Here is a 26,569-nt window from a genome sequence, read left to right as displayed (position 1 = left end):
CACTGCTAATTGGTAATAAAGCAATAACTTTTTCCACAACATCCAATTGTTTTGCGGTCTTCGAAGAAAAGTTTCATAAATGGTTTTTCTACAAGAAGCATTGATCAATTTGAATTAAGGAGACAAGGGGCGACCTCTGGGATTTTTTATTTGAAAGTGTAACTTTTCCCATAGTAAATCCTATGTAAACTTTGAACCGCTTGCGCTAAATTATAGTTTCACCGATTGCGCTGAAATTTTGTACAGTTCAGATGGGACCTAAATGGGATCTAAAAAGTCGACTGGAGCGAGGATTTATTTTTCCATACAAGCGTGTCCCATACTAGTGCACACGTCTATGCTAAGGTCAAACTTGATCGAAAACGTTGCAAGCGCCACAGGTGGGCTGTCGGTAAATTAATTTATTTTAAAATTTGACCACTGAACGATGGGAATGATTAGACAGATGTACGATTTTCAAAGTTAGGAATTCACTTTAAATTCACGGTGAATTGTGTCTTGATGGTAGTTCTAAATCCAAAATCTGATTTTTTATATCTTTGCCACTTCCTTTCTTAGATGAATCGAAAGATCGAACGATTGTCTCTACAAAACGATTTTTGTTGGTCCTAAGCATAACGAACGTTTTATTCTGCAGAACAAACCAACTACGATTGCGAATAGAAATTGACGCTAATAAATTACAGCGTTGATCCAATTTTGTGCCCCACTTACTTACCGTCAGTTTGAAATAGGTCGGAATGTCGAAGTATTCTCGGCGGGAATCGTTGACGACAACGAACGGTGACGCGGTGACGTTGCGGAGACCTTTCAGCATCGCCAGCAGGAGTGCGCATCCCAACGTTATCAGCACAACGTAGAGCACGTCGTGTGTGCCATAGAGATTGATCATCTCCCACCCGCCTCGCCAAGTGTTGACGCATATCGTACCGTAGATTTCCGTATATAGTCTCGATCCGAAGAAGAACAGTAACCGATGCTTGTCGGCGTTGAGATGCCGCCGGAGCGTTGCTTGGAATATGTTGAATATGAGGTGTCCTATTACGCCGACCGATAACGACACTATTAAACTAGTTGGAAGATCTTGTGGGTAAATGTATTCGCCGGCTAGATTCCATGTACCCCGCCAGTAGCCAACCACGAGGGGTCCTATGACGAACGACGCGTACAGGTTGTCCAGCAGCTCTAGTAGTAACCCGTGCCAGTTTCCGGGCTTGGGATTGCTGAGGCCATCCTCTATTCCAACTATGCTGCCTCGCATAATGTTTGAACTTGTGCCGTTTGGAGGGTTTCTTCATATAAAACTAATTCTGTGCAGTTGCATGGGTACAATCACACTGGACAATTTGAGACTTTGTATGGGAATAAAACTACGTCAACACGTTGCGTTGTGGGGGGTGAATCCTGTAGATTTCGTTCTTGTTTGTCACGCCTGGTACCGTTCTCGGTTCAGTTGCTTGATTCGATTCATTTCCTTATTCACGCACTAGATTACACTATTCACTGTTATCACTGTAATTCGACGCAAGGCGCGCAGATAATGCGGCGAGATTTATCACACTAACTCCCTTGTCGGTGTTCTGCGATATAAACTGCCGTGTAGCAACAGCTTCGTTTCAAATATCAGAACGAAGTGACAATTTTTCTCTAAATGAAATATATCTATCGTCAGACGTATGGTTTTATATGGCGACTAAATTATGCGAACGACTGTGCAATGCAAACTGTTTACAAGATAAGATTCTTCGCCGATTACAATACAGCATATTGGCGTGTGGACCGTTCTGAGGGTGTTTCGAACGGTACCCCGACCCAATCATCTTCAGAGAGAGATTGCTCTTGATTGATGGAATTGGCGAAAATGAAACTGCGAGTTTCGAGATGATAAGATGAAAATTATAAACAAAAGCCACAAGCGTGCCAGCCGAAATCGCGTGGTCCTCCGGTGATCACGCGTAGATAAAGCGGAGCACATCACTGCAATTTTTTTTCTGTACAAATATAGACATGCCCCAGCTATATTTGAATTTCCCAATCAATACACGTTGAGGGGAATTTTCCATGTTTGAATTGATAAGCTCGGGGGTCAGATAATATGGGGTGTGTTTCAAGTATGCAAATGTTAATTTAATCTTCAAAACAAATGTGTTACTGTTCGATATAGAACAAAGGTCATGCCATTCAGTAGCAGTGTTTGTACAAGAAGTGATTTGTCATTTAGAGTAAATGTAAAACAAGAAATGAAGAACTTGGTTATAACAAACTTTCAATGAAATGTTCAAAAATGTCAAAAAAATGGTTAGATGGCGCCGGAGAAAACAATGGGGTATTTACTAAACAGCATCCTGAATAATTGGAATCGTTTGAATTTTGCAAAATTATTGCAATATGAACTTGGGCACCAACATTCAAAAAGGGCGTAAATGTTTTTGAAAACAACACTTTTTCCGAAGCTGTATATCATATTCAATCCTTTCCACGTATTCAAATAGCACTATTGCTCCGACGAAGGATTGAAATATAATCCACACTACACAGGTTCGGAAGAGTATGTTGTTTCCAAAAGCAGTTATGCCCTTTTGAAACATTGGTGTCAATTAAAGCTAAAATTTGTCTATCCCCTAAATGTACAGGGTGCATCATATTAAAAAAAATTGAATATGTGTTCTCTTTTAGATACAAATAAAATGAAACGATAAAAGTTCGGATAATTTAAAAGACCTACACCAATTTTTCTAGAGTAAACAATAGATGCTATTTGTGAACAAAAATAACCAAATGTTTATATTTTGCTTAGACATTTTTCCAGTTCATTTCGAAAAAAGTTTCGTTTTTTTAATGCATACATTAAAGCATTTTGTACATCGCATTGGATATTTTCTAAAGTTTATCTGCTTACGGCTGGGATTTGTAAATATGCTGTTCAAGCAAATTTCGCCAATACTCATTCGTTCAAATGGAAACGGAAAAGTGAAGAATCTTCACAATTCCAAAGGTTAATCCACAACTGGAATGGATCACACATTTAAAAGACATATTTCCAATGTAAATATTCGATTTATTTTATGTCACCCCTTCAAAATTTCCAACACATCGGAAAGGCGAAAAAAGTTGGCATGATTCCATTTTCAATAACAAAACTTGCTTTCTATTGTCATTTTTCAATAGTTGATCATATTTTTTATTTTTCAATAGTTGTTTTCGTTTTTATTTTGTTCCTTTTAATTATTTATCCCCATCCAATCGTTTCTGATTTCAAGTCTTGGACATAAAAGAAATGTAATATTTGCATCGTTCTTACGCTACATACAAAAAAGTAACCATGTCTGTCTTGTAAAAAAGTTTAAACTCTTCGTAAATTGCATAAAAAATCTCATTTTTTTTTTACAGTAAGTAGACCAAGACTAGTGGTCTGTTATATTTCCGGATTTAATTAACACTCTAATACCCACAATTTTTTAAAATTTTGTTCTAAATATCATTGTTCGTCATCTAAAATAGGTTTAAACTTGTTTTGAAAAATGAATCTTTCTAGTTTTCGATTTTGTGAATTTTTTTAAATTTTTTATTTTGGAACATCTATACACTTTTATGTTTTTTTCTGGAAGCCTATTTGGCATATCGATTTTTAAGACGAAAACATTTCGAGATTTTATGATTATTGTTAAACTATTTTTTTTAAATTTTTTTTCATGAAAAAAAATATTTTCCGTGTAGTTTTAATAAAATAATTTCATTCAACTCCCCCATACTCCTTTACTATGATAGAATGATTGAGGAAAAATTAAAATATGTTGATGATGAACCTGGGCTTGTTAGGGGAATATTTGTAAGTATAAAGAAAATCGTGTTAAGTACTGTTCCTTTGAATTCCACTAAGAATTTGCATCCTTTGACAGATACGTATTTCGACCTCAACTGTAAGGTCGTCTTGAGTGTCTTGTACTTGACTCGACTCAGTACAAGGCACTGAAGACGACCTTACAGTTGAGGTCAAAATACGTATCTGTCAAAGAAAGCAAATGTGGAATTCAAAGGAACAGTACTTAACACGATTTTCTTTTTACTTAAAATATGTTAATTGTTGCGATTAAATACAAAAGAAACAATGACATCTGAAAGGTGACCAAAATATCAATTTTTCAATGATTTAAAAAATTTCAATACGTTTTGAAGACACAAAAAACCATTTTTAAATATAGAAAAAAGTCCTAATTATCAACTAAAAATATAAAAGTTTTGATTGCCCAGACAAGAAAAAATACGAAAATGCTTAAGCTATACCCCATCTAAAGTGCGGGGTTGGGTATTAGAGGGTTAACCGATCCCAATGACGTTTTTGAAATTCATGACTATGACTCAAATAAGGCTGACACAAATTTTGATTTTCTTTTGTGTGGGTTTATAAATATATTATACTGATTTAATATATTTTATTAAAAAAATAGGAAAATTGCTCTATTTTTTAAAATTAGTTAATTTTTTTTACCATTTCATTGACGGCCGTTTTGTTACTGCCGCCAAAACATATTTATATACAAGTCAGTAAAAGGTAGTTGAAGTGAACTAAAATCACCTTCTTGGATGTTAACACGAAAATTTGAAGAGGCCTAATTTTGATTATGTTAGAAAAAGCGTGACATCAAGCGTTTTCCAAAAATCATTGATTTGAAATGATTACTGCACACTTAGAATAAATTACAGTATTCGGTGAAAAAAATCACCGAAACTGGTCTGTAAACAAGCAAACTACAGTATTACGGCGAAATCGATGAAATTGCAGGAGAAAATCGGTGAAATCTAAGAAATCACCGAAGAACCGGTGAAATCAGACAAATTTACAGGAGACCTGTGAATATTTTACCGAACAGATCGGTGATGGGACTATATTACCGTACTACTGTAAAATGCGTTTGACAGCCACCCCGCAGCTTCGAGCATCAGTTCTATTAGAATTTACGCATCATCTCCAAGCAAGACTCTCTTGTACAGTGGCAGCAAGTGTTGTTCCTGATCAGAAGGTTATGTATTCAATCCCATCATCGACGTTTTTTATGAAAATATTGTTTTTTTCGCTCGCATAAAATCGCCGTAAATTTGTAAAATTTACCGTACGTTCAGTGATATTGAGAATTCATTTGTAAACAAACATACCGAACGTTCTGCGATTTTTACGGTAAATTTGTAAAAAGTACCGAACGTTCCGGTAATTTTGACAGATGCATTTTCCTGAGATTCGCAGTACGTTCGGTGGTTTGGAAAATCGCCGAACTTTTTACCGTACGTTCAGCTGTTGAGATTACGGTAAAATTTTACCGCAATCCGTCATTTTTTATAAGTGTGTGGTCATTTGGCCGAATGCCATTTGACAGAATGCTGTTTGACCGAAAGCCATCTGGCCGAAAGGATCTTTTGGTCGAACGCCGTTTGGCTGAATGCCGTTTGGCAGAAAATAAAATATGAATATAGGTGATAATGCCATTGTTTTCAACATCAACTCGACAGATTAGCCTATGTTTCAAAGAAGGATACATCACTGACAAATAATGGCAGTTTCAGCGATTAAGTAATCTCTGAAAGGTAAACTAGAAAGAATAGCCTACGAATAACCCCTTAACGCCCAAGGTGTCTCACAATTTTAAGCTTCATAGAAAATTGTGATCAACGGTCAAGTTTCAATGAAACAAACATGATTTCACGATAAAATTGGAAACCTATGGTGTAGATAAAAAAATCTTCAATTTGGGTCCTCAACATCTGATAATTTTTTGAAGCTCGACTTTAGCACAACTTTTATACTCTCGTTGTCTTCTAATCAATTTAGATAAAATGCATCTATGATGAGTGTAAGGGAGGAAAACTACTCAAGAATAATAAGAAAACAACTATCAGATGACATCATGGTTTACTACAGATATCTTTGTGTATCAAAAAGCCTATTACTCCCCATTTTTTCTTTTTATCTTTCGCTTGCACTCTCATTTGCTCTAACTCACGCACTGTTCTAATACGCTTTCTTCCTCTGTCGATATAACTCAGAGAATATTTTATTACGTAACGTTGTTGAAGGAGGGAATGGATCGACAAATGTGTTATGCTTCACATAAACTTTTAAACTTGTATATACAAAAGATTTTTTGCGGCTCCGTGGTCGTGCGGCTAGGGTTACCAAGCTCTTAGTCGCATCGTGCTGAGGAGCGCGGGTTCGATTCCCGCCGCAGCTGTCAGGAAAAGTTTTCGGCTGTGCCACTGGGCGTTGCATGCTAATCCGTTGTCTAGTGTCGTGCTTCCTTCAAAGAGCGAAAAGCTCACTGGAAGCATTGAACGTGTCCGTGTCTTTTTTAAATCAATTCCGGTAGAAATCCCTGAAGGAATTCCAGGAGGATTCCCTACAGAAGTTCTGGGAGTAATATCTAGAGGAATCCTGAGGGGATTCGTGACTGGAAGCTTGGCAGGATTCCCTGAAAGAATCACAGAGGAAACTCCGGAAAGAAATCCTTGAAAAAATCCCAGAAAGAATCTTGCAAGCCAGTGGGAATCCCGGAATGTATGCTCAAAAGAACTCCCATTGAATTCTCTGAAAATATATTTGCAGAAATCTTTGAAGGAATGCCTTTCAAGATTTTCTAAAGCAATTCCGGCTGAAATTCCTGAAGTTATTACCGTAGAGAATAGCTGATGGAATTGCCATGAAAAAATCATGGCAGGAATACCGGCCGGAATCTTTGAAATAATCATAGATGAAATCCAGGAAGAAATTTTTGAAGAAATCCTCAAAAAAACTCGGTATTTTTTTTTTTTTAAGGAATCCTATCAGAATTTCCGACACGAATACCTGAAATATCTAAGATTGACTGAAGAAATCTCAGCAGAAATCATATTACTTTTCGGGAGGATTCCTTTAAGGAATCAGAGCAAGAATGCCGAACAGAATTCCCAAAACAATTCTTTGAGGATTTTTGAACCAATCCCTGAAGAGATCTCAGGAGCAATCCCTACAGAAACATCTGGAAGAATCCGGGGAAGGTTCTCGACAAGAATGTCCAAGGGAATGCATGAAGAAATTCCGAAAAGAATTCCTGAATTTTTCTCGAAAAAAACTAATCTCATCTAATCTTATTTAATTCTTTTACTTACTTTCTACTCTCTACCTTATCTCCTTCCTTACTCTCTATCCCAACCTTCCATCCTAACCCTACTCTCTGCCATACTCTCTACCTTAAACTTCTATACTACCTTTCACCCTACTCTCTACACTATCCTTCAGCCTATCGTCTACCCTAACCCTCTATACCAGTACTTCCCAAACTGTGCGCCGCAGCGCCGTGAATCTTTCTCAGGTGCGCCGCAGGTTCCTGAGATGAAAAAAAAAGAATAAATTCTGATGATTTAAACCGTGGCTTTTTACATAATATTATTTTTGCAAAGTAAAACTAATGTCATAACGTTTTTTAATCCATGAATGTACGATTGACATTATTAGTTTGTGTTTGAAAATTCTTCATTGTATTTTATGGTATTCCGAGAATTTAAGTCAGGATTCTGAAATTGTATTTAAGCTTGCCTGTTTTGCACCAGCTTAGTTTTCTACTTGTTTTCTAAAACTAGTTCTCCGAAGAATAATCACGGTCTCCTGGTATTCATGATATTTTTCTCAAATTTTTTAAAACACTTCCGCGAAATGAACCATTCGTCCTGAAATGATTTATTTATTTTTTTAAGATCCTAAACTTGCTAAAGTTGGCAGCACTACGGAGCATAAAAAATACTATCTAAATAGAAGCTTAAACAACTTATTCAGTTTCTTGAACGTGTAGGGTTGCAACTGCCCCTAAAGTTCAAAACTTTTTTCCTAATTCTGTGAACCCTTTCGATTGAGTTTGATGACTTCAAGTTTTGCAGCAATTTGGCAAAATTGTCGAAAAATATGGAGTTTTATACGTAACTATTAAATTTTTAACAAATTTGTGAAGGTTTCACGAATGAGTAAATATGAATTTTGAAATATGAAGAAGGTTTTGGAATTCGCAAGATGTGAAACAGGCTTCTCTTATTCGAGTTTTTCTTATATCTCGAAAAAAAAATTAAGCTACAATGTTGCCGGCTTGAGAAGAAACAGGTATTTTATAAAGTAAACTGATTTTGAAGATTTGAATAGATAGAACAATATGTTAAAAGGCATTTCCTACAACTCATTCGAAGACCATATCCCTTCAAAATTAATTTTCCGGGTTAAAAACAATTCCGATCACTTATTTGGGTCTTGGAAAAAAATGATTTTAATTCGCCACAGAAAGTTTTTCACAATATCGATTTGCTATTTTTAAACCGGAAATTTAGTAACAATGATGATTTGTTGAATAAAAATATTGGTGCGCCGCGACATTTTTGAAAATTTCTTTTTTTGCCGCGATAGCAAAAAGTTTGGGAACCTCTGCCATATTGCATGGTATCATAGTTCAAACCACCATTCCGTGCCGCCATTTTGGATTATGCTCCTGCATTTTAGATTTCATAATTGCGTAAAAAATATCGATTTTTGACTGATCAAGCCCGATCGATAGATGCCCATTTTGCATAGTATCCGAAGAAGCATTGCCGTTACAAAGTACACATTCTGGAGTTTTGGCCATCAACTCAAGCCACCATTGTTTAATTCGTGCAAATGGGACACAATTCTTCAAAGAGGATTTTCAGAATCATGCTCGAAATCGACGTATAACACAAGTTTACAAAATAAAACGAAAGTCGTGAACTTCTGTCAACGACCAAAATTTTTGAAGCACAATTTAGTGTTGATTTCGGAACCGACCTTCAAAAATTTTAAGTAGAACAGTTTTTGAGTTTTAGCTTAATATCGAGTTTTGCAACTTTTCAAAATATGTAATTTACTAAAATTCAAATATATTGCGTTTTGTTCAACCAATTTCAAATCTTTTTCCATAAATTGAAAGTTGAATCCAATACCATTTGATCATCCGAATACAGGTTTTGCGTCAGATTGATGAAATTCAAGATATTGGCGAGTTTTAGGGACAATCTTCTTAAATTTTAGAAAAATTTCCAAAATTTTTTGAAGAAATGTATTTTTTTCAATAAGAAAAAACCAACTTAAAAATTATTTCTCGACGTTTATTTGTCATATCATATGTAGGCGAGTTACAGTAAAAATTTCAGCTCAATCGGAGCATTGATTACGGAGAACGAAATGTTTCAAGTGAGCGACTTTGCTTAAAAATAGAACAAAAATCGATTTCAAATCATCAACCTTGTATGGAAAGTCGAAAAAATTTCCGCTCTACTGTAATTTTTTTCTTTCGTGTTTTCGAACTAAGGGCATGATTCTACACCAAAAATGATCATCAGCTTACTGAGTTCAAAAATACTGTAAACTAGTGTAATTTTGTGCAGATTTTTTTTAAGATTAGAAGATAAACTAGCCTAGCGCTGAAAATCCCAACAATAAAGGCAAACAATACTTACTTTTAAATCGAAAATTTGATGGAGGGAAAACCCCTTTAGTTAATCGAATTATACATTTCTTAAAAAAAAGAGCAAGACTTTGGTATAGAATACAAAAAAGACTGTAAGGCAGTGGTGCTCAGGCTGGAGGATACCGCGGGCCAAATTTGCAATTCGGGATCGACCTGCGGGCCGCATAAAACATCGATGCACGAAGACAACAAAAAGAACAATTCCAAAGCATATTTATTAAAAATGTGAGCTGTTCAGAACTTGTGTAAGGGTCAAACTTTATAATCTGTTGCCCTTCGTGGAGTTCAATTTAGATTCATAAGTTTGGTTGAGAAAAACGTTTGAGCTTCAAATTGAAATTCAATCAAACAATTGGTCGGCGTTAAGTCAGACCGGACCATCTGTTTTTCAATGATTTCGAGAAAATGTCCTGCAAGCACTTGAAATTTCAAATCTCTGGCATTATTTTCTGAAATACTATTATTCTTTTATGTAGTGACACATCTGCATCAAAATAACGTCGAAAAGTTTTGGGTTAACGAATTCCTGAGGTTATCTTTACATGCCCGAAAAATCGCGTAGTCCACTCTGACTGAACGCCGACCAATTAACCCATATCCGCCCAGCGTCCTATTTATAGGACAGATGCCTCGAACGCCCAGCGTCCTATAAATAGGACAGTCCTTTGGATGTGAATATCTCCAGAATTATGCAAAATTTTTGAATACTTTCTTCAGAGAAGATGTTCTCCACACCCATACCTTGCTCATAGTGGACAATATAGTATGCGACTGGTTCACTAGGTGGCGTAAACGATGCTGCAAAGAATGCATATTGTCACGATCAGTGATCATCATTTCCAATGCGAAATAAAAAGTTATTTCCCTGAAATCTTGACAATGGTTAATAATTTACAGTTCATGTCTTCGGCAGAGTTTTTAATCACACATTCCTTAGGATGTGGAGGTGGTAGCAAGGATATTTAAATTCAAGATGGCGGCTTAGGTTCCAAGATGGCCGTCAAAACTCCAGAATATATGCTTTTTAACGACAATGCTGCTTCGGATACTATGCAATATGGGTATCTATCGATCGGGCTTCACAAGTAGAACTTAAAAATGAATACCCGACGCCATTTTGAAATCATAGATGGCGGACCATATCCAAGATGGCGGCCATGAAATGGCAGTTTGATCTATAATACCATGCAATATGGGTATCTATCGATCGGGCTTGATGAGTAGAAGTCAAAAATCGTTATTTTACGCCATTTTGAAATCCAAGATGGCGGACCATATCCAAGATGGCGGCCACGTAATGGTAGTTTGAGCTATGATACCATGCAATATGGGTATCGATCGATCGGGCATGATGAGTAGAAGTAAAAAATCAATATTTAACGCCATTTTGAAATCCAAGATGGCGGACCATATCCAAGATGGCGGCTACGGAATGGTAGTTTAATCTATAATACCATGCAATATGGGTATCGATCGATCGGGCTTCATGAGCAGAAGTCAAAAATCGACATTTGAGTTTGACCCTATTTCGAAAACCAAGATGGCGGACTATATCCAAGATGGCGCCCATGGAATGGTAGTTTGAGCTATGATACCATGCAATATGGGTATCGATCGATCGGGCATGATGAGTAGAAGTAAAAAATCAATATTTAACGCCATTTTGAAATCCAAGATGGCGGACCATATCCAAGATGGCGGCCACGGAATGATAGTTTGATCTATAATACCATGCAATATGGGTATCGATCGATCGGGCTTCATGAGTAGAAGTCAAAATCGATATTTGACCCTATTTCGAAATCAAAGATGGCGGCCATGGAATGGTAGTTTGAGCTATGATACCATGCAATATGGGTATCTATCGATCGGGCTTCATGAGTAGAACTCAAAAATGAATATCTGACGCCATTTTGAAACCCAAGTTGGCGGACCATACCCAATTTAGTGGCCACGGAATGGTAGTTTGAGCTATAATACCATGCAATATGCGTATCTAAAGGGTAGATGGTAGGGTAGCGGGTAGGATAAAAGGTGGAGCAGACGGTCGGGTAAAGGGTTTGGGTAAATGATAGAGTAGAGGGAGTGGAGTAGAAGCTTAGGGTAGAGGATAGGGTAGACGGTAGGAAGAAGGGTAGAATAGAGAGTAGGTTTGAGGGTAGGAAAAATGTTAGGGTAGAGAGTACGGTAGACGGTACGATTAAGCACAATATAAACTAGAGGGTACGGTAAAGGATATAGCAGTGGTTATAGTAGAGGATAGTTTAGAGGGTAGGGCAGATGGTAGGGTTGAAGGTTATGATAGAGCGTAGGATAGAGGGTTGGAATAGAGGGCAAAGAAGACAGTTAGGTAGAGGCTAGAGAATAGGGTGATGAATTGAGATGAGATTAGATGAGCTGAGGTTTTTTGAGATACCTTCAGGAATTCTTTCCAGGATTTCTTCAGGCATTCCTTTCGAGAATCTTCTCAGGTTTATTCCCGAGATTCCTTCAGATATTGCTTCCGAGATTGCTGTATGGATTGCTCCGGAGTTCTGGAGTTTTGGAAAATCCTGAAAGGATTCTGTTATATTCTTTTCTGCATTCTTTCAGGGATTTGAGCTGGAATTCCTTCAAAGATTCATTCTATGATTCCTGCTGTTATTCCATAAGGGATCCCTCCCGAAAAAAAAAATGAAAAAATACATGTTTCTTCCGAGATTGTTTTCAGGCAACCCTAGATCATAGTGACATCTTCTATGGTTCTTGCAGGAATGTATGCTCAGCTTCTGGCCGGTATTCCTGTCATGATCTCTCTAAGGAATACATCAGGTATTCTTTACGGGATTCCTTCAAGAATAACTTTAGGGATTTCTGCCAGAATTGCTTTAGAAAATCCTGAAAGGATTCTTTCAGAAATTTTACCCAGCATTTTTTCGCGGATTTCTTCAGGAATTACTTCACAGATTCATTTTAGTATACTTTCAAAATGTTCTGTCGAAACATATTCAGAGAATCCTAATGGAATTCTTTCTATGAGCCGGGATCCTCGCTCGGGATTTAGCATAGCATAGCATGAATACGTGCACAAATCTTGGATGGAGTTGCAAAGTTGAATGTATCCATTGACATTGCTGATGTCGCTACTATCTACAATGTCATAGATTCACTCAGCTCCACACACCTGGCCAAGTCCTTGCAAGCATTTATAAATCCCTTCATCAACTTAGAAAGAGCCCAGAACTGAAGCAGCTTCCAATAGATGGAAGGATGTTGAAAATAGTAAATATTCAACTTATACGCAGTTATATAGCAAATATATACTGAAGTAGAATTATTTATAAATAAATAATATTGGAAAGATCTCACCAATTGTTGTGTGGTTATTGTGATTCAATGTCGATCATCAAATTGTCTTGATTAATGTTCTTCTCTACGAAGAACAACACAATACTCCCGGGATCCTTGCTCGGGATTTTTTCAGCAATTCCACCCGGGATTTTTTCTGTGATTATTTCAGAGATTCCTACCAAGCTTTCAGTTGAGATTCCCTCAGAACTCTACCAGATATGACTCTTAGAATTCCTTCTGTATATCCTCCCGGGATTCATTTGGGGATTTCACATTATCTTTTCGATATAACTTTATTAGTGCCCAGAATAACACCATAAAATTCACATATTGTTCACGAATAAACAATCATGGTGTAGTACAAACATAAGTGGAGAAGCCGTGTAGAGTATATCTGGTTGAAATTTTATATCAAAACATGGAATGATGATGAACCTGGGCGTGTTAGTAGAATACCTGTAAATACGAGACACCGAAGACGACCATATAGTTGAGATCGGAGTACGTATCTGTCAAAGGAGACAAATTTAATGGAGCATTACTTAACACGATTTTCTTTTTTAAATATAAAAAAAAACTTCTGAAAAGTTTACGTATGGTGAGTACGTAAAGAGAGTTTGTGGGGTGCTGAAGGAAAAACTCAATTACTTTATTAGAAATAATTATCTGTGTAAAATCTAACTTCTAAAGTATTTTAACGTTTGCTTATGCCACACATAGTGAGTTCTCTTTATTTGATTTGTTAAAAAAAAATGAGAAAAGTTGAACACTGCTGTCGAAACTACATGAAATTACAAGAATCATGCATTGCATACTTTTAGGCGTTTATCGGGTTATGACACATTCTACGGGCCCCGAATCATCAATACCAATTTTTCAAAGTTGAGTTATGCCATATTTGCCATTTTTATCACATTCTACATTACTTTTGTCACCCAAAAATGTATTCGACATGATGTTAGTGTGACAATAAATATAAATTGAACGACGATTAAGATTAACATTAAAATCGTGATTTTAAGTTTTTTAGACACACTTTTCATCCAAACTATCGTATTTTAAACACCAACACACTGATTTTTCAAAAGTCCTCCATCATTTGTAGATAAATGTATGTAGATTTTTTACCATAAAAAGATTTTTAATCGGAAGACTTTACAACTCTGAAATATGGCTGATCATAGTATGGGTTTTTATTGCGTTGTAACGTCACGAAAAATCAACCTTTTTAAATTTTATTCAAATACGGAAAACGTTACAAATATGAAATTTTGTATGGTCTTTGTACTCGAAAAGATCTTTCAAATGAGACTAAAAAAAAGAAAATCGGTTCACGGAAGCCTGAGTTTCACCTGGTTGAAGTTTGCGTTGTAACGTCACGAAAAAAAGTTCTGTGGAAAAGACCAAATCTTTCTGGCTTCGACGGCTTCTCAATTGGACAAACGTAGTTCTATATTCAAAGCAGTTTCGTTCTCGTTGTGTATGAGCTCTTTTTCAAGATATCGTTTATAAATTGCGTACCATTGCCCGTTCATAAACTACGTAAACTTTTGAAGGACGGGGGAGATGGTGTTTGGCCAAAATCTACGATGTAATTGTACTGTGATATTGTAAAAATTTTTAATCGTAATCAAACCACTCAAACCGAAAATTTCTGTGATATGAGTGGCCAACAGACGAAACACTGACGAAATTACAAAGTTATTAAATTGGTCAAAGACTTACAGTTGATGGATAGTTAGATTTAAAGTTTCACCCGCGCTTGAGAACTTAAAAATTTTAAACCAGGAGGCGAACCAGCTCTCAAGCTGAAAACCTCTTAAATAAAGATAAAAAAAAAAAAAAAAAAATTAAATTTCATACATCTCAGGATCCCTTTTACATACAAATACGATTTCTTCGGCAAAGTTGTTTGGTAAGTAAAGGACTTGCAGTTGATTTACCAATAGATGCGAGATTTTGCCACTAGAAGACGTTAGTTTCAATTTTGCAAAAGCAGGCAACGGATTCGAATTTCTTGAACAGTATTCTACAAGCTGGAGCTTTTTTCACTTCAGACATATTGTATTCAAATCAAATAGTAATCACAGATCAATATATAACACTAGTTTACAAAATAAAACGAAAGTCGTGAACTTCAATCAACGACCAAAATTTTTTGAAGCATAATTTAGCGCTGATTTCGAAACCAAGCTTCAAAAAAGTTAAAGTTGAACAGTTTTTAAGTTTTAGCTCAATATCGAGTTTAACAACTTTTTAAAATATGAAATTCAATTAAATTCAAATATCTTGCGTTTTGTTTAACCAATTATATTTTTTTTTCATAAATAAAAAACTGAATGTAATACCATTCGATCATCTGAACGCTGGTTTTGCGTTAGATTGATGAAATTCAAGATATTGGCGAGTGTTGGGGATGATCTCATTAAATTTTAGCAAAATTTCCAAAAATATATGAAGAAATGTATTTTTTCAATTAGATAAAAACAATTTAAAAATTCTTTCTCAACGTTTATTTGAAATATCATATGTAAGCGAGTTAGGGGCCCATATAGCCGAGGCGGTAAACGCACGGGTATTCAGCATGACCATGCTGAGAGTGACGGGTTCGATTCCCGGTCGGTCCAGGATCTTTTCGTAAAGGAAATTTCCTTGACTTCCTTGGGCATAGGGGTAGATTCGTGCCTGCCACACGATATACACATGCAAAATGGTCATTGGCAGAGGAAGCTCTCAGTTAAAAACTGTGGAAGTGCTCATAGAACACTAAGCTGAGAAGTAGGCTTTGTCCCAGTGAGGACGTTACGCCAAGAAGAAGAAGATGTAAGCGAGTTACAGTAAAAAATTCAGCTCAATCGGAGTATTGATTACGGAGAATGATATGTGTGAAGTGAGCGACTTTGCTTAAAAATAGAACAAAAATCGATTTCAAATCAACTACCTTGTACGGAAAGTCAAAAAAATTTCCGCTCTACTGTAATTTTTTTCCTTCGCGTTTTCGAACGCAGGGCATGATTCTACACCAAAAACGATCAAACGATCATCAGGTTACCAAGTTCAAAAATGCTGTAAACTAGTGTAATTCTTAACATTCAAAATTTAATTTGATTTGATTCACTTATTCCTTAGATATAAGAGTTAATAGAAAAATATGATTCTGCTTAAAGCGCCCCATCTTTGTGTAGAGCTAACCAACCAAGTCCAAAATTGTAGAAATTACAGATAAGGGGCCGTTCATAAACCACGTAGACTTTTTGGGGGGAGGGGGGGTTTGACCAAAGTCTACGCTCCATACAAATTTCAAAATTTTTGTATGGACAAAAGTCTACGAGGGGGGAGGGGGGGGGGGTCTGAGATGACCAAATTTTGGTCTACGTGGTTTATGAACAGCCCCTAACAAGATGAGGAACTATCAGTCAAAATTTGAGAATTTTTGATATATTTTTTAAAAAGTTACGGCTTGTTGAATGTGTTTTGGGTAATTAATAAAATTGGCATGTTTTTGAAAATTTGCAACTACCACCATTGTGTGGCAGAAATTAATACCATACGGTTATTAAACTGAAAGTCTAGTGATCTACCAAACAACTTTAATGAAGCAACCATCTTTCCAATTAATCACGATCCTGAGATAAGTAAAACTAAAATTGTGTATGCCCTTTAGCGCCTCCTAGTGGAAGGATTTGAAATCTTACGGCCCATCAATTGAAAGTTTTTGACCAGCCAAACATTTTTGTCGAGGACACCAACTGTCTAAATAGTTAGGATCTTGAAATATATGGGATGGATATTACGTCAGTGTTACATCTATTTTTGATATAGCAAGAATCACCGACAAACAGACGTAACACCTACGAAATTGAAACTCATATATCTCAGGACTCTAATTACTTTAACTTTAGACTTTCAGAATGTTGATGTCTTTGGAAAAGTTATTTATCTTGTCAAGAATTTTCAGTTTAAAAGCCGTTTGGTTCGAGTTTCTAACTGACTAGTGGTAGTTGAAAATTTAAAAAAATAATGCACTTTATATTTATTCAAAAAATATTCAACATGTTGTAACTTCTTATAAAGTGCCCAAAGATTTTGCCAAAAAATAGTTTCTCAACTAATCAAAATTTTTTTGAGAAATTCTAAACTATTGTAAACTTTTAATAAGCGTCGCCCAGTGTGTCTGAATCTCACATCCAATAGTAAATTAGGTGTAAGTTTTTGACTTATCAAACAACTTTGCCAAAGACACTAACTCACTAAGTAATTATGACTCTGACATATACAGGATGGATTTTTTTTTGTCAGAATTAGGTCTATTTGTCTCTGGAATCACAGAAATTGATGCCCCTAAGTGGTATCCAGATCCTCAGGTATGTCTTTGGTTCAATAACTGCTCGCACATCTTAAAGCGTTTTTAATTGAATCAATGACATTGCAGAAATTATTGAAAAAATGTTTAATTCGACGGCGTGATTAGCTTTATGCTGCAAAATCTGCAATATCTGGCGGTGCGAAGTAATGAATATCAACGGTTTAGTCTTTGAGACAATATTAGATGATTATGGGTGGTACTAGGCCGAATATGGGTACCATTAACCTTCATGAAGGAGTTTTCATACTGCTGATAGCAATAACTTGGCTCTCCGAGCCATTTATCACAAAACGGATTTTAAATAGAATAAAGTTATATTATTATAAAGTTATAATAATATATTTACAAATTCGGGCAATTTTGTCTGATTATTCTGATTCAAAAAAGATGTGCATTTTCGTGGCGTTACAGCGCGAGCAGAGCCCTGTTTGAAACTGAACGGACGTTGTAACGTCACGAAATGTAAAAGTCGATTATCCAAAAACGAATCCGAAAGGTATATGTTTTATTTCACTGCATTGAAGAACAAACCAATAAATTTCAATGGTGGGAGAAATTTTCAGTTTAAAATAAAAATCCGAGCAAATTTTTCAAGATGTTGGTTGCGCGGTAGAGAGGGTCGAATTCTAGCGCTACAAATACGCATTTTAAACAAGTTTTTCTAATGAAAACTAAATATTAAACAGGTCAAACATATCGGAAATTTTACAAGGAATCTGAATATGATAAAATAGTTTGAGATTTAAAGTCGTTTTTATGAATTATAGTGAAAAATCTGACTACGAATGCGTAGAAACATTGTAACGTCACGGTAGAATGTGCCTTATCTCGACGGCGTGATGAGTTATATGCTGAAAAATTTAAATATCTGGCGGTGCAAAATAATGGATCTCGCGCTAGTCTTTGGAACAAAACTAGAAGAATATGGGTGATACTTAACCAAAGATTGGTGCCGGTGTCATTAACTTTCATGAAGGAGTATTAATACTATTGATAGCAATAACTTGGCCCTCCGAGCCATTTATCACAAAACGGATTTTCAATAGAATAAAGTTCTCCTTGAAGCAGTGAAAATAATGCAATGATATATTCACAAATTCGGGTAAATTTGGCTGATTCTTCTGATTCCAACATGATGTGCATTTTCGTGACGTTACAACGCGAGCAAAACCCTGTTTGAAACTGAACGGGCGTTGTAACGTCACGAAATGTAAAAGTCGATTATTCAAAAACAAATCCTAAATTTAAATGTTTTATTCCATTGAATTGAAGAACAAACCAATAAATTTCAATGGTGGGAAAAAAATTCAGAGTATCATGAAAATCCGAGCAGATTTTTTAAGATGTGGATAGCGCGTTTGAGAGGGTCGGATTCTAGCGCGTTGTAACGTCACGCTACAAATACGCATTTTGAACACGTTTTTCTAATGAAAACTAAATGTTCAATAGGTCAAATATATCAGATATTTTACAAGGAATCCGAATATGAAAAAATATTTTGCGGTTTACGCTTGTTTTCATGAGTTATAGAGGAAAATCTGACTACGAATGCGTCAAAACGTTGTAACGTCACGGTAGAATGTGTCTTATATTTCTGCCACAATTTATAAGTCCTTTTTCTATTCTTTTTGAGTGGTTATCATCTCTCTCTCCTGTTTAGAGCTGCATTTTATCTATACGGATCAGCATATAACGATAGCGTAGAAGTTGTGCTGAAGTAGAGCTCAAGAAAATTATCAGATATTGAGGACCTACAAAGAAGAATTTTTTTGGAACTACACCATAGACTTCCATTTTTTTCATCAAATCATGCTTATTTTATTGGAACTTGACCTTTGATAACAAATTTATTTGAAGATTTAAATTGTGAGATACCTTGGGCGTTAACGGGTTAAGAAGTTGCCCCTAGAATTGCCTTGAAGCCACTTCAAGAACTTTTCAAGCAGCTTTTGCAAGAATTTCTGTTGAATCGCTTCAAAATGATTTGTTTTTTCCTGAAATTTCTTGTGGAGTTGCTCCAGAAGGTTTTCGAGAAATTTCTTGAAGTATCTTTTATTTTTTTTTTTAGAATTCTCTTGGAACACCTAAAAGAACTCCTTTTAGATTTGCCTTTGGAACTGCCCTGAGCTGAAGTTACTTTAGGAATTCCTCATAACTCGTTTCAAAGAATTTCTCCTAGAATAGCTTCCGGATTTTTCCGAAAATTTTCCAGGAGTTTCTAGAAGATTTTAGTAAATTCTTTCCATAAGTCTCTTATAAAGTTGATGATATACTTCATCATTAAATTTCTTCAAAAATTAGATTTTTATCAATTGTTTCCGGAAGTTTCTTCAACATTATCTTCTAAAGTTGCTTCAAATTTATTGTTCAAATTTTCCTCAGGCGTTCTAAGCATCTTTTGTGTCTTGATGCAGTTGGTCCTGGAATCTTATTTGTAGTTACTCCTGAAAATTCTCTTTTTGTTGCTCGTGGAATTTATTCTAAAGTTATTTAAGAAATTTCAGATAGAGTGGCACCAGAACATTTTTCTAGAAGATTCTCCTAAAATTTCCATGCAGTATCGCCACAACTTTCTCATTGAGTTCAGGTTTATTTTCTCCAGGCTGATTTGAGTTTTTCCATATATTTCGCTTAGAGTTGCTTAAAATTTTGCTCCAATAATGTTTCCTGGAGTTTCTCCAAAAATGTATCCAAAAGTTTCTCTAAAAGGGCACAGGAGACGCCTTATGAATAGCGCCTGAGATTTTTTTTCTTTAGGTTCGATCAGGAGTTTTGCTTGGACAATTCAAATTGAATTCGCAAGTTTTGTTTCGAAAAATGTGTGAGTCTTATAATAGAAATTTAAACAAACAGTGAAAATTAAACAATATTGGCAATTAAGTTGAGATTTGTTGAGAATTTTGTCAAAAACTTCGTGCTTTGTGTTTTGATGTTCTTCGGAAAGGCGAAATGTGAAATATTTGCTCAGCGTTGCATTGACTGTAACTGCAACTAATTTTTAAATGATTCAAGATTACATTTTTAACAAACTTTCATTTGATTCGAACCACTTATAAATAACTATAAGCTGGCTTCGTGACTTAGCCGAAATGCCGAAATATTGTGCAGCTGCGATTTCGAATCTCACCAGAACGGATTGTTCTTTTTGTTTATTTATCATTTAATTTGTGTTCAACACTTTGAAAATTGATTAGCAATTTCTTTTTATTTGATTTCTTAATAAATTTAACGAGCTATTTTAAATAATCGTTCAAAAATTTCGATTCGTTTTAAAGTACACCGCGGGCCGCATCTTAAGGCTTGGAGGGCCGCATGCGGCCTGCGGGCCGCAGAATGAGCACCACTGCTGTAAGGCATCACTAGTTTATTAAACGAAACAAAAATAACAAAATAATAAGTTTCACCTTCAATATTAAGAGTTTGTTCTTTATGTTTTGGCTCAAGAGCCTACGGCGTACCTGAGAAATATTCACGGCGCATCAGGGCGCCGCGGCGCACAGTTTGGGAAGCGTTTACGCCATCTAGTGAACCAATCACAAATTATATTGCCTACTACGAACAAGGTATGAATGTAATGAACATCTTCTCAGAAGACAGTCTTCTAAAATTGTGCCTGACTCTGTAAATTGTAAACTCTGCCAGACTGGGTAACCGGGTACCCAGTGCCCATTTAAAAAGCATGGTGTAGAAAAAAGCAAAAAGTTTGTCGGACACATAACGGTTAAAATTGTTCAACATTTCATTTCATTGGTCTCATTGAATCTGGAGATAGGGTAGCGCACCCAGAAATCGCCCAGTTTATGAGTGAATTTGTCTTCCACAGCTTAAAAATCATACTTCTAGGACAAGTCAATTACATATTTTCCGATAATATGTAAAAACGCATGTATTCTTTATATTACGTGACAAAAAATTACAAATAATGTCGTGTAATCTTAATTAAATGGTTTAATTAAAAACGACCTCAAGGTCCCTAATTTCGACCCCCTTGACCCTTTTTTCGCCCACTATTAGAAACCGTTTTCGCCCACTTTGAAAATTTATTATTTAAGCATACTTTATATGTTTTCATGCTTAAAATAATGTCATTTCTGTGCAGGAGAACTGAAATATTATTAAATGATTCATCTATTGTGTTGCCAATTAAAAAAAAATACATCATAAATAGTCGGCAAGGTACCCACATGACAAAAATGCTCATATTTTTGTCAATTTTCCATTTTTTTTATCATATTTGACATTATTTGCTACAGAAATTTTTCTTTCATTGAACAATTACCAAAATGAATCGGTGAAGCGACTTTTTTTTTCAAAAACAGGGAGCATTCGATGGAGTACTAGATCAGAAGTAGTGATCTGAAATTTGTGTTGTTGTAATCTCCATTTCTTACCTCTTACACCAGACAGTGGCCCGGTTTCATATTAATTTAACCGGATGCCATTTAACCGATCGTCATTTGATCGAAAGGGACATTTGGCCGATTGCCGTTTGGCCGAATGTCGTTTGGTCGAAAAAGGAATGATGAGCTTGAATGATCATGTCACTGTTTTCACTATCAGTAAAACTCGAAAGAACAGAAAAGACGAAAAAATCTCTGACATCAATATTTACCATTTCAACACCTACTAATCCCTTAAATGGAAAAACTGAAAAGAATAACGTATGATTCGAAGAAGAAAATATTTCTGATTACCATATTGGATACATTCCACGCGTTACATTTTGCCCGAGAATCAAGTTTTTGCTAAAAAAATTGTTATGATATTGAAAACATGCTAACCAGCGCATCAAGTGATCAGATTTGAATAGAAGATTCAATTTATACTTTGGGATTTGGATCTTTTTACTTCGGAAGACATCAAGAAATACAGCACCCGTCATCGTCAGCATGATCTTGTTGAATATCAATGCGTTTATTCAACGCTTTGACTGTATGGGCTCTGTCTTCCTTCAACGGGGAGGTGTATAATTAAGAACCTGCCCTCCTGTTTCTAAATTTTAAATTTTGTAAATTAATCCAAAAGATTTTAATACACATTTTCTTGAATCTGCCAGAGTGTATACATCCTGCAATTTCATTATTCTTTTTAAAAAAGATCGTGGCTTTATCATTAAGAAGGTAAAAATCACATGCGCCCTGGCCTAAGTTGGTATTGCTTAACAATGTAATCCCTTCCCTTCTTAGATTTTTGTCCAGTCCACCCTCTTATCAAAATAGCTACGAGATATAAAAACAATTTTGAACTAGAAATAAAGCAATTTTAGGCATTCTCACTACTTTTATTAAAATAGGAGCTCTTCGATAATATTTGCTGAAGAGGGCCGCAAACTGGCTCAGCAGGTATGAGAAGTACAGTATATGAAGATTCGCCCAGGGCGAATTGTGGATCAGCATCTTAATTCGAGTACCAGTTTTCGCCATCTGATTTAAATGGAATTTCGCAATATTTCCGCTTAAAAAAGCTTTTAAAACATAATTTAATTGGTATTCAACGTTATAAGCGAAAATATATCGAGAAATTATACATTTATGCCTATTTTCATTTATGACCTTTCTAGTGATTCAACATATGCTGAGGGCTTGGTCAAGCATGGTTTGTTTGCACATACGATTTACGAATCAATTTCAGAATATAATGCTACAATTTCAGGTTTTCGATTAGGAATAATGTAAAACTATTGATTGTCATTGAAATTGATCTTTCAAAAACAGATTAAATGTGTTTGAAATAAAAAGATCCAGTGGGTGGGCGAAAACTGGGGCGTGGGCGATTTCTGGGTGCGCTACCCTACAACAGTTTAAACATGGCAATCAGATAATTGTGGATTTTACTAGAGCTTCACTAACTTCGTGTAGAATATCCCAATCTTGCCCAAATTTGGACCATGTGCATCAACTATGAAAATTTATAATTTTCGATACATTTTACAAGAAGTTACACCTAGTTGAACTTTTTTTAGGTGGAAAATTTCCCTGTCCCGATTATTTTGTCTATCGCTATCTCCTATGTGCTTCTATATTCCGAGATGAACCAGCCATTAGACTGAAAATGCTTCTTATTGTGCGCAAGGCATAACAAAAATGACTAATTTACTCACATACTGCAACATGTCCAGTCAGTTCAGTTACTCTCTGAATCATAAATGATTTCATTATGACAATTTGTGAAGAAACAGAAGTGGTGAAGAAATCAGATAGCTGAACAATCTTAACATGAGTCCTTGGTCTACCTGAACCGTTACCTGAAATAATAGTGTTCACAGTCAAATGAGTCATTGTTTACGGAAAAGTACTCTCTAGATTTTTCGACGCCACTGGTGGGCTAGACTCCAGTTTGGTGTTGATAGGAAATGTTGACGATTAAAAATCAGCGTCATCTTTCGTCCCTACGGTTATTCGTATATTTGGAAACACAACACACAACATATTAGTAATAGGACGTTACACGGCTGATTCGCCGCATACGCGAGATTCCACGTTCGCCGTGCTTGGCATTACCACCGTCAGAACAGTCAACTATCGCCGCAAGTACGCAATTAGGTGTAGCTGATTTGCAATTGTCGCTCCCGTATGTAGCAGAACTGGATATCGCTATTTTTGTCGCCATATAAAACGCCTAATTTACATAAACCTCTCTACGTCTGATAAGAGCTAGAAGTTCACTGTTCAACTAACGTAGCTTGAATATATCACTCGGAGTTGCGTGGATAATCTTCCTAAATTGATTGATAATCCGATTAATAGAACGTTAAAGTGTCAGCCACCGACGAAATATGCCATGCGAGGGCCACTGCTGGAGATACGGTCACAGCTCACTTTGCAACCAGATCCACTATAGCTCGTGCAAATTATTCATTCTTTGATTTCACTAACTGTTGGGGGTTTGTACACACCACCTCGGAAGCTTCTCACACTGAATCACTGCGGAGCTCTTATCATACACACGATTCTGCGATCGATAGCTTCCGTCGTTCTAACACCGAATTGGACACCAAATTGGAAGCGTCGACGATCCGACGCCCGCGTCGTTTGCAGAACTACTATCAGGCCGATCGCGGTTCCTGTACTCCTTAGGTCTTCAAATTAGCCCTACCAGTAGTGGCGGGAGGATGATCTGAATCAGTCGTAGATCAGAAAGAAACTGTTATCATTGGAATTATTCTAATCAGCAAATGGCCAGTACGGTAGGCCTCCGAAGAGAGCGAGCAGGAACGAAACTCTCGAGTGCGGATCAGAAAGTGTACACAACACTATCAATCGAGACCGCCAACCGAGTCAGCAGCAGCAGCAGCAGCGGTGCGAGCATTCGTACATCGTGAATAGCAGCCGCTTAGCTAAGGTTGAAGTGGTGTTCGCGACTTCAATTGAGTCGAAAACCACCCGATGCGATGTGACCCTTCTGGATTTGCCCCTAATGCTCTCTTGTTGGATAAGGCCGGGATTCGAACGCACAGATGAATGGACACACATACAATCACGGCTGGATTTGGCGTCATGATTTGAAATTTTGCACTTCTGTGGTGGTTCCGAATCGGTTGAATTTAGTACAGAATTACCGCACGGTTGTCGTTCTGAAAGCTCCTTGTTCAGTGATGATACAGCTTGCTACTGAGCATCGACAAATAGTCGGAAAACACTGGTAAAAGCTTTGGTTGTCTAGTGGCAGCTCCGGGTAAATTTCCAGTTATTCTACAAGACTACCTACCATTTGCATTTATGAGTTCACGTTTCGGAACGTGTCAGGATCTTTCGTATTGTTTTCCCTAGGCTAGGAAATAGAATATCTTCATGGCTGGCTGTGCATGATGAAACACGGTGCCTGTAGTAAAACACATTACCCAAGAAATCAGTGTCACTAAGTCACCCACCAAATGAAAGCAAAGGGCCTTCCCTGTGATTTGATTCTAAGAGGAAAATGTTCTATTGAAGGTTCTAGAACATGTTTTTATGATAATAGAAACATATTTCCCTTTGTTGGTACTTTTCATCCAAAATAAATAAATAATAATCCTTGATAGGTAAATAGACACCGTGGTAAGAATGCAAAAATGGTCAATTGTCGTGTCCGTGAATTTCTCAAAATTTCATCTAGGATACCATGTGAAAAAACTTTTCATGCAATACTTCGGCAATTCCTTCAAGAATTATATCAGATATCCTTTCAGGGGTTTATTAGTGCTCCAGATATTCTGAAGGGATTTCCTTCAGAGGCTCCCTGGAAATTCTTTCTTCATGAACTTCATCAGTATTTTATTTGGGGTTCAACCAGGAATTCCGACGGCGGGAATTCGAACGAATGTTAAGACATCCTTTAAAGAATTCCTTATTCGAAGACCTCCAGATTTAATTTGCAAGAATTCAACCTGGAATGATTTTATTTAAAATTTCGTCAGTGATTTTTTCCCTAGATATGTATTGAGTAATTTTTTTTATGTATTTTATTACGTTCCTCTAAAAGTTTGAAAGCGATTTTTACTAATACTTTAGGAGAGGTTTGTTTTAGAATTTCCAAATTGACTAAGGAAGAATTCTATCAGAAATTTCTTAAGAACTTCTTTGAGTATTGATTTGGAAGTCCATATAAGAATTCCTTTATAGAATAATTAATGGTATTTCTCGGGAAACGTTCAGTGATGACGAGTTCATTCTTCGGGCACGTACGGTGATGAGCTAGATTTGTAGTAATGAGCTGATTTTTTTGTATGATTAAAAGTTAAATTATCTGTCAAAATAATGGTAGTGATGGTTTTGCTCAAATATCATCAAATCAGACAAGGAATCATAATACCCACACTGTTTGCACCATTTCATTGCAGAAAGGGAGAATTTACCTTCTCACCATACAAAAATTCAGTTCATTACTACACATCTAGAAGGTACTTCCTCTTTTGTGTCCTATTCATCAAAAGAATTTTGGGCACTTCTTGCTATAACTCAGTCAAATTTGAACCGATTGACTTCAGTTTTTGGACAGGATCAGATACGTACAGAATCTACCCATGTTCAAAAAATCGAGTCAATCGGTTTGAAAGTGACTGAGTTATAGCAGCAAGTGCCCAAAATAGGTCCTCCTTCCCAAATAGTCCCAAATCCTACATATCAATTGGAGCAAGGACAATTTTGTCCCAATTTACGAAAAGTGTAAACAACGGGGTGTGTGTTGATGTGCGGTTCACAGGAGTTTCCTCGAGTAAACCGAGTACCCGTAGCCGGTAAGTGCAAGATAGTTCTTCTTGTTTGAGTTGAATGTGTGGGACAACACCAACAAGAACTTTGAGCGTTACGCGGGGGAGTTACAGAGAACGCTCCACACATCTTAAGGCAAAACTGGAAGCATTTCCTCATTTTTTTGGTTTTTGATTTTTTATTAAATATCG

General features: G+C 36.3%; 1 protein-coding gene and 1 long non-coding RNA gene across 15 annotated transcripts in view; one reads left to right on the top strand and one right to left on the bottom strand.

Moving 5' to 3' along the window:
* Nucleotides 1–26,569, top strand: part of LOC134287952 (uncharacterized) — a 746,963-nt gene that overhangs the window by 615,599 nt on the left and 104,795 nt on the right. The window lies entirely within an intron of this gene.
* On the bottom strand, nucleotides 448–25,656 carry LOC134287946 (uncharacterized). Of its 14 annotated transcripts, none has more exons than XM_062851256.1 (3): nucleotides 24,066–25,656; nucleotides 23,868–23,908; nucleotides 448–1,647 (listed from the first exon to the last, which is right to left on the bottom strand). In XM_062851256.1, exon 3 carries the CDS (start codon nucleotides 1,259–1,261, stop codon nucleotides 482–484), a length of 780 nt encoding a protein of 259 aa, XP_062707240.1. In that variant the 5' UTR covers nucleotides 1,262–1,647; nucleotides 23,868–23,908; nucleotides 24,066–25,656; the 3' UTR covers nucleotides 448–481. The 14 variants fall into 14 exon arrangements, with proteins under 14 accessions (XP_062707240.1, XP_062707245.1, XP_062707247.1 ...); XM_062851261.1 differs by having other exon boundaries at nucleotides 448–1,592; XM_062851263.1 differs by having other exon boundaries at nucleotides 448–1,580.

This window comes from Aedes albopictus, chromosome 2, assembly GCF_035046485.1.
Source record: "Aedes albopictus strain Foshan chromosome 2, AalbF5, whole genome shotgun sequence".
Taxonomy (NCBI): Eukaryota; Metazoa; Arthropoda; class Insecta; order Diptera; family Culicidae; genus Aedes; species Aedes albopictus.
Note: the sequence above shows the minus strand (reverse complement) of the source record. Positions and strands in the feature narration are given on the sequence as shown.

Bases quoted from the DNA above. Each gene is read 5' to 3' on its own strand.
- LOC134287946 (XM_062851255.1), bottom strand. From the start codon at position 1,261: ATGCGAGGCAGCATAGTTGGAATAGAGGATGGCCTCAGCAATCCCAAG.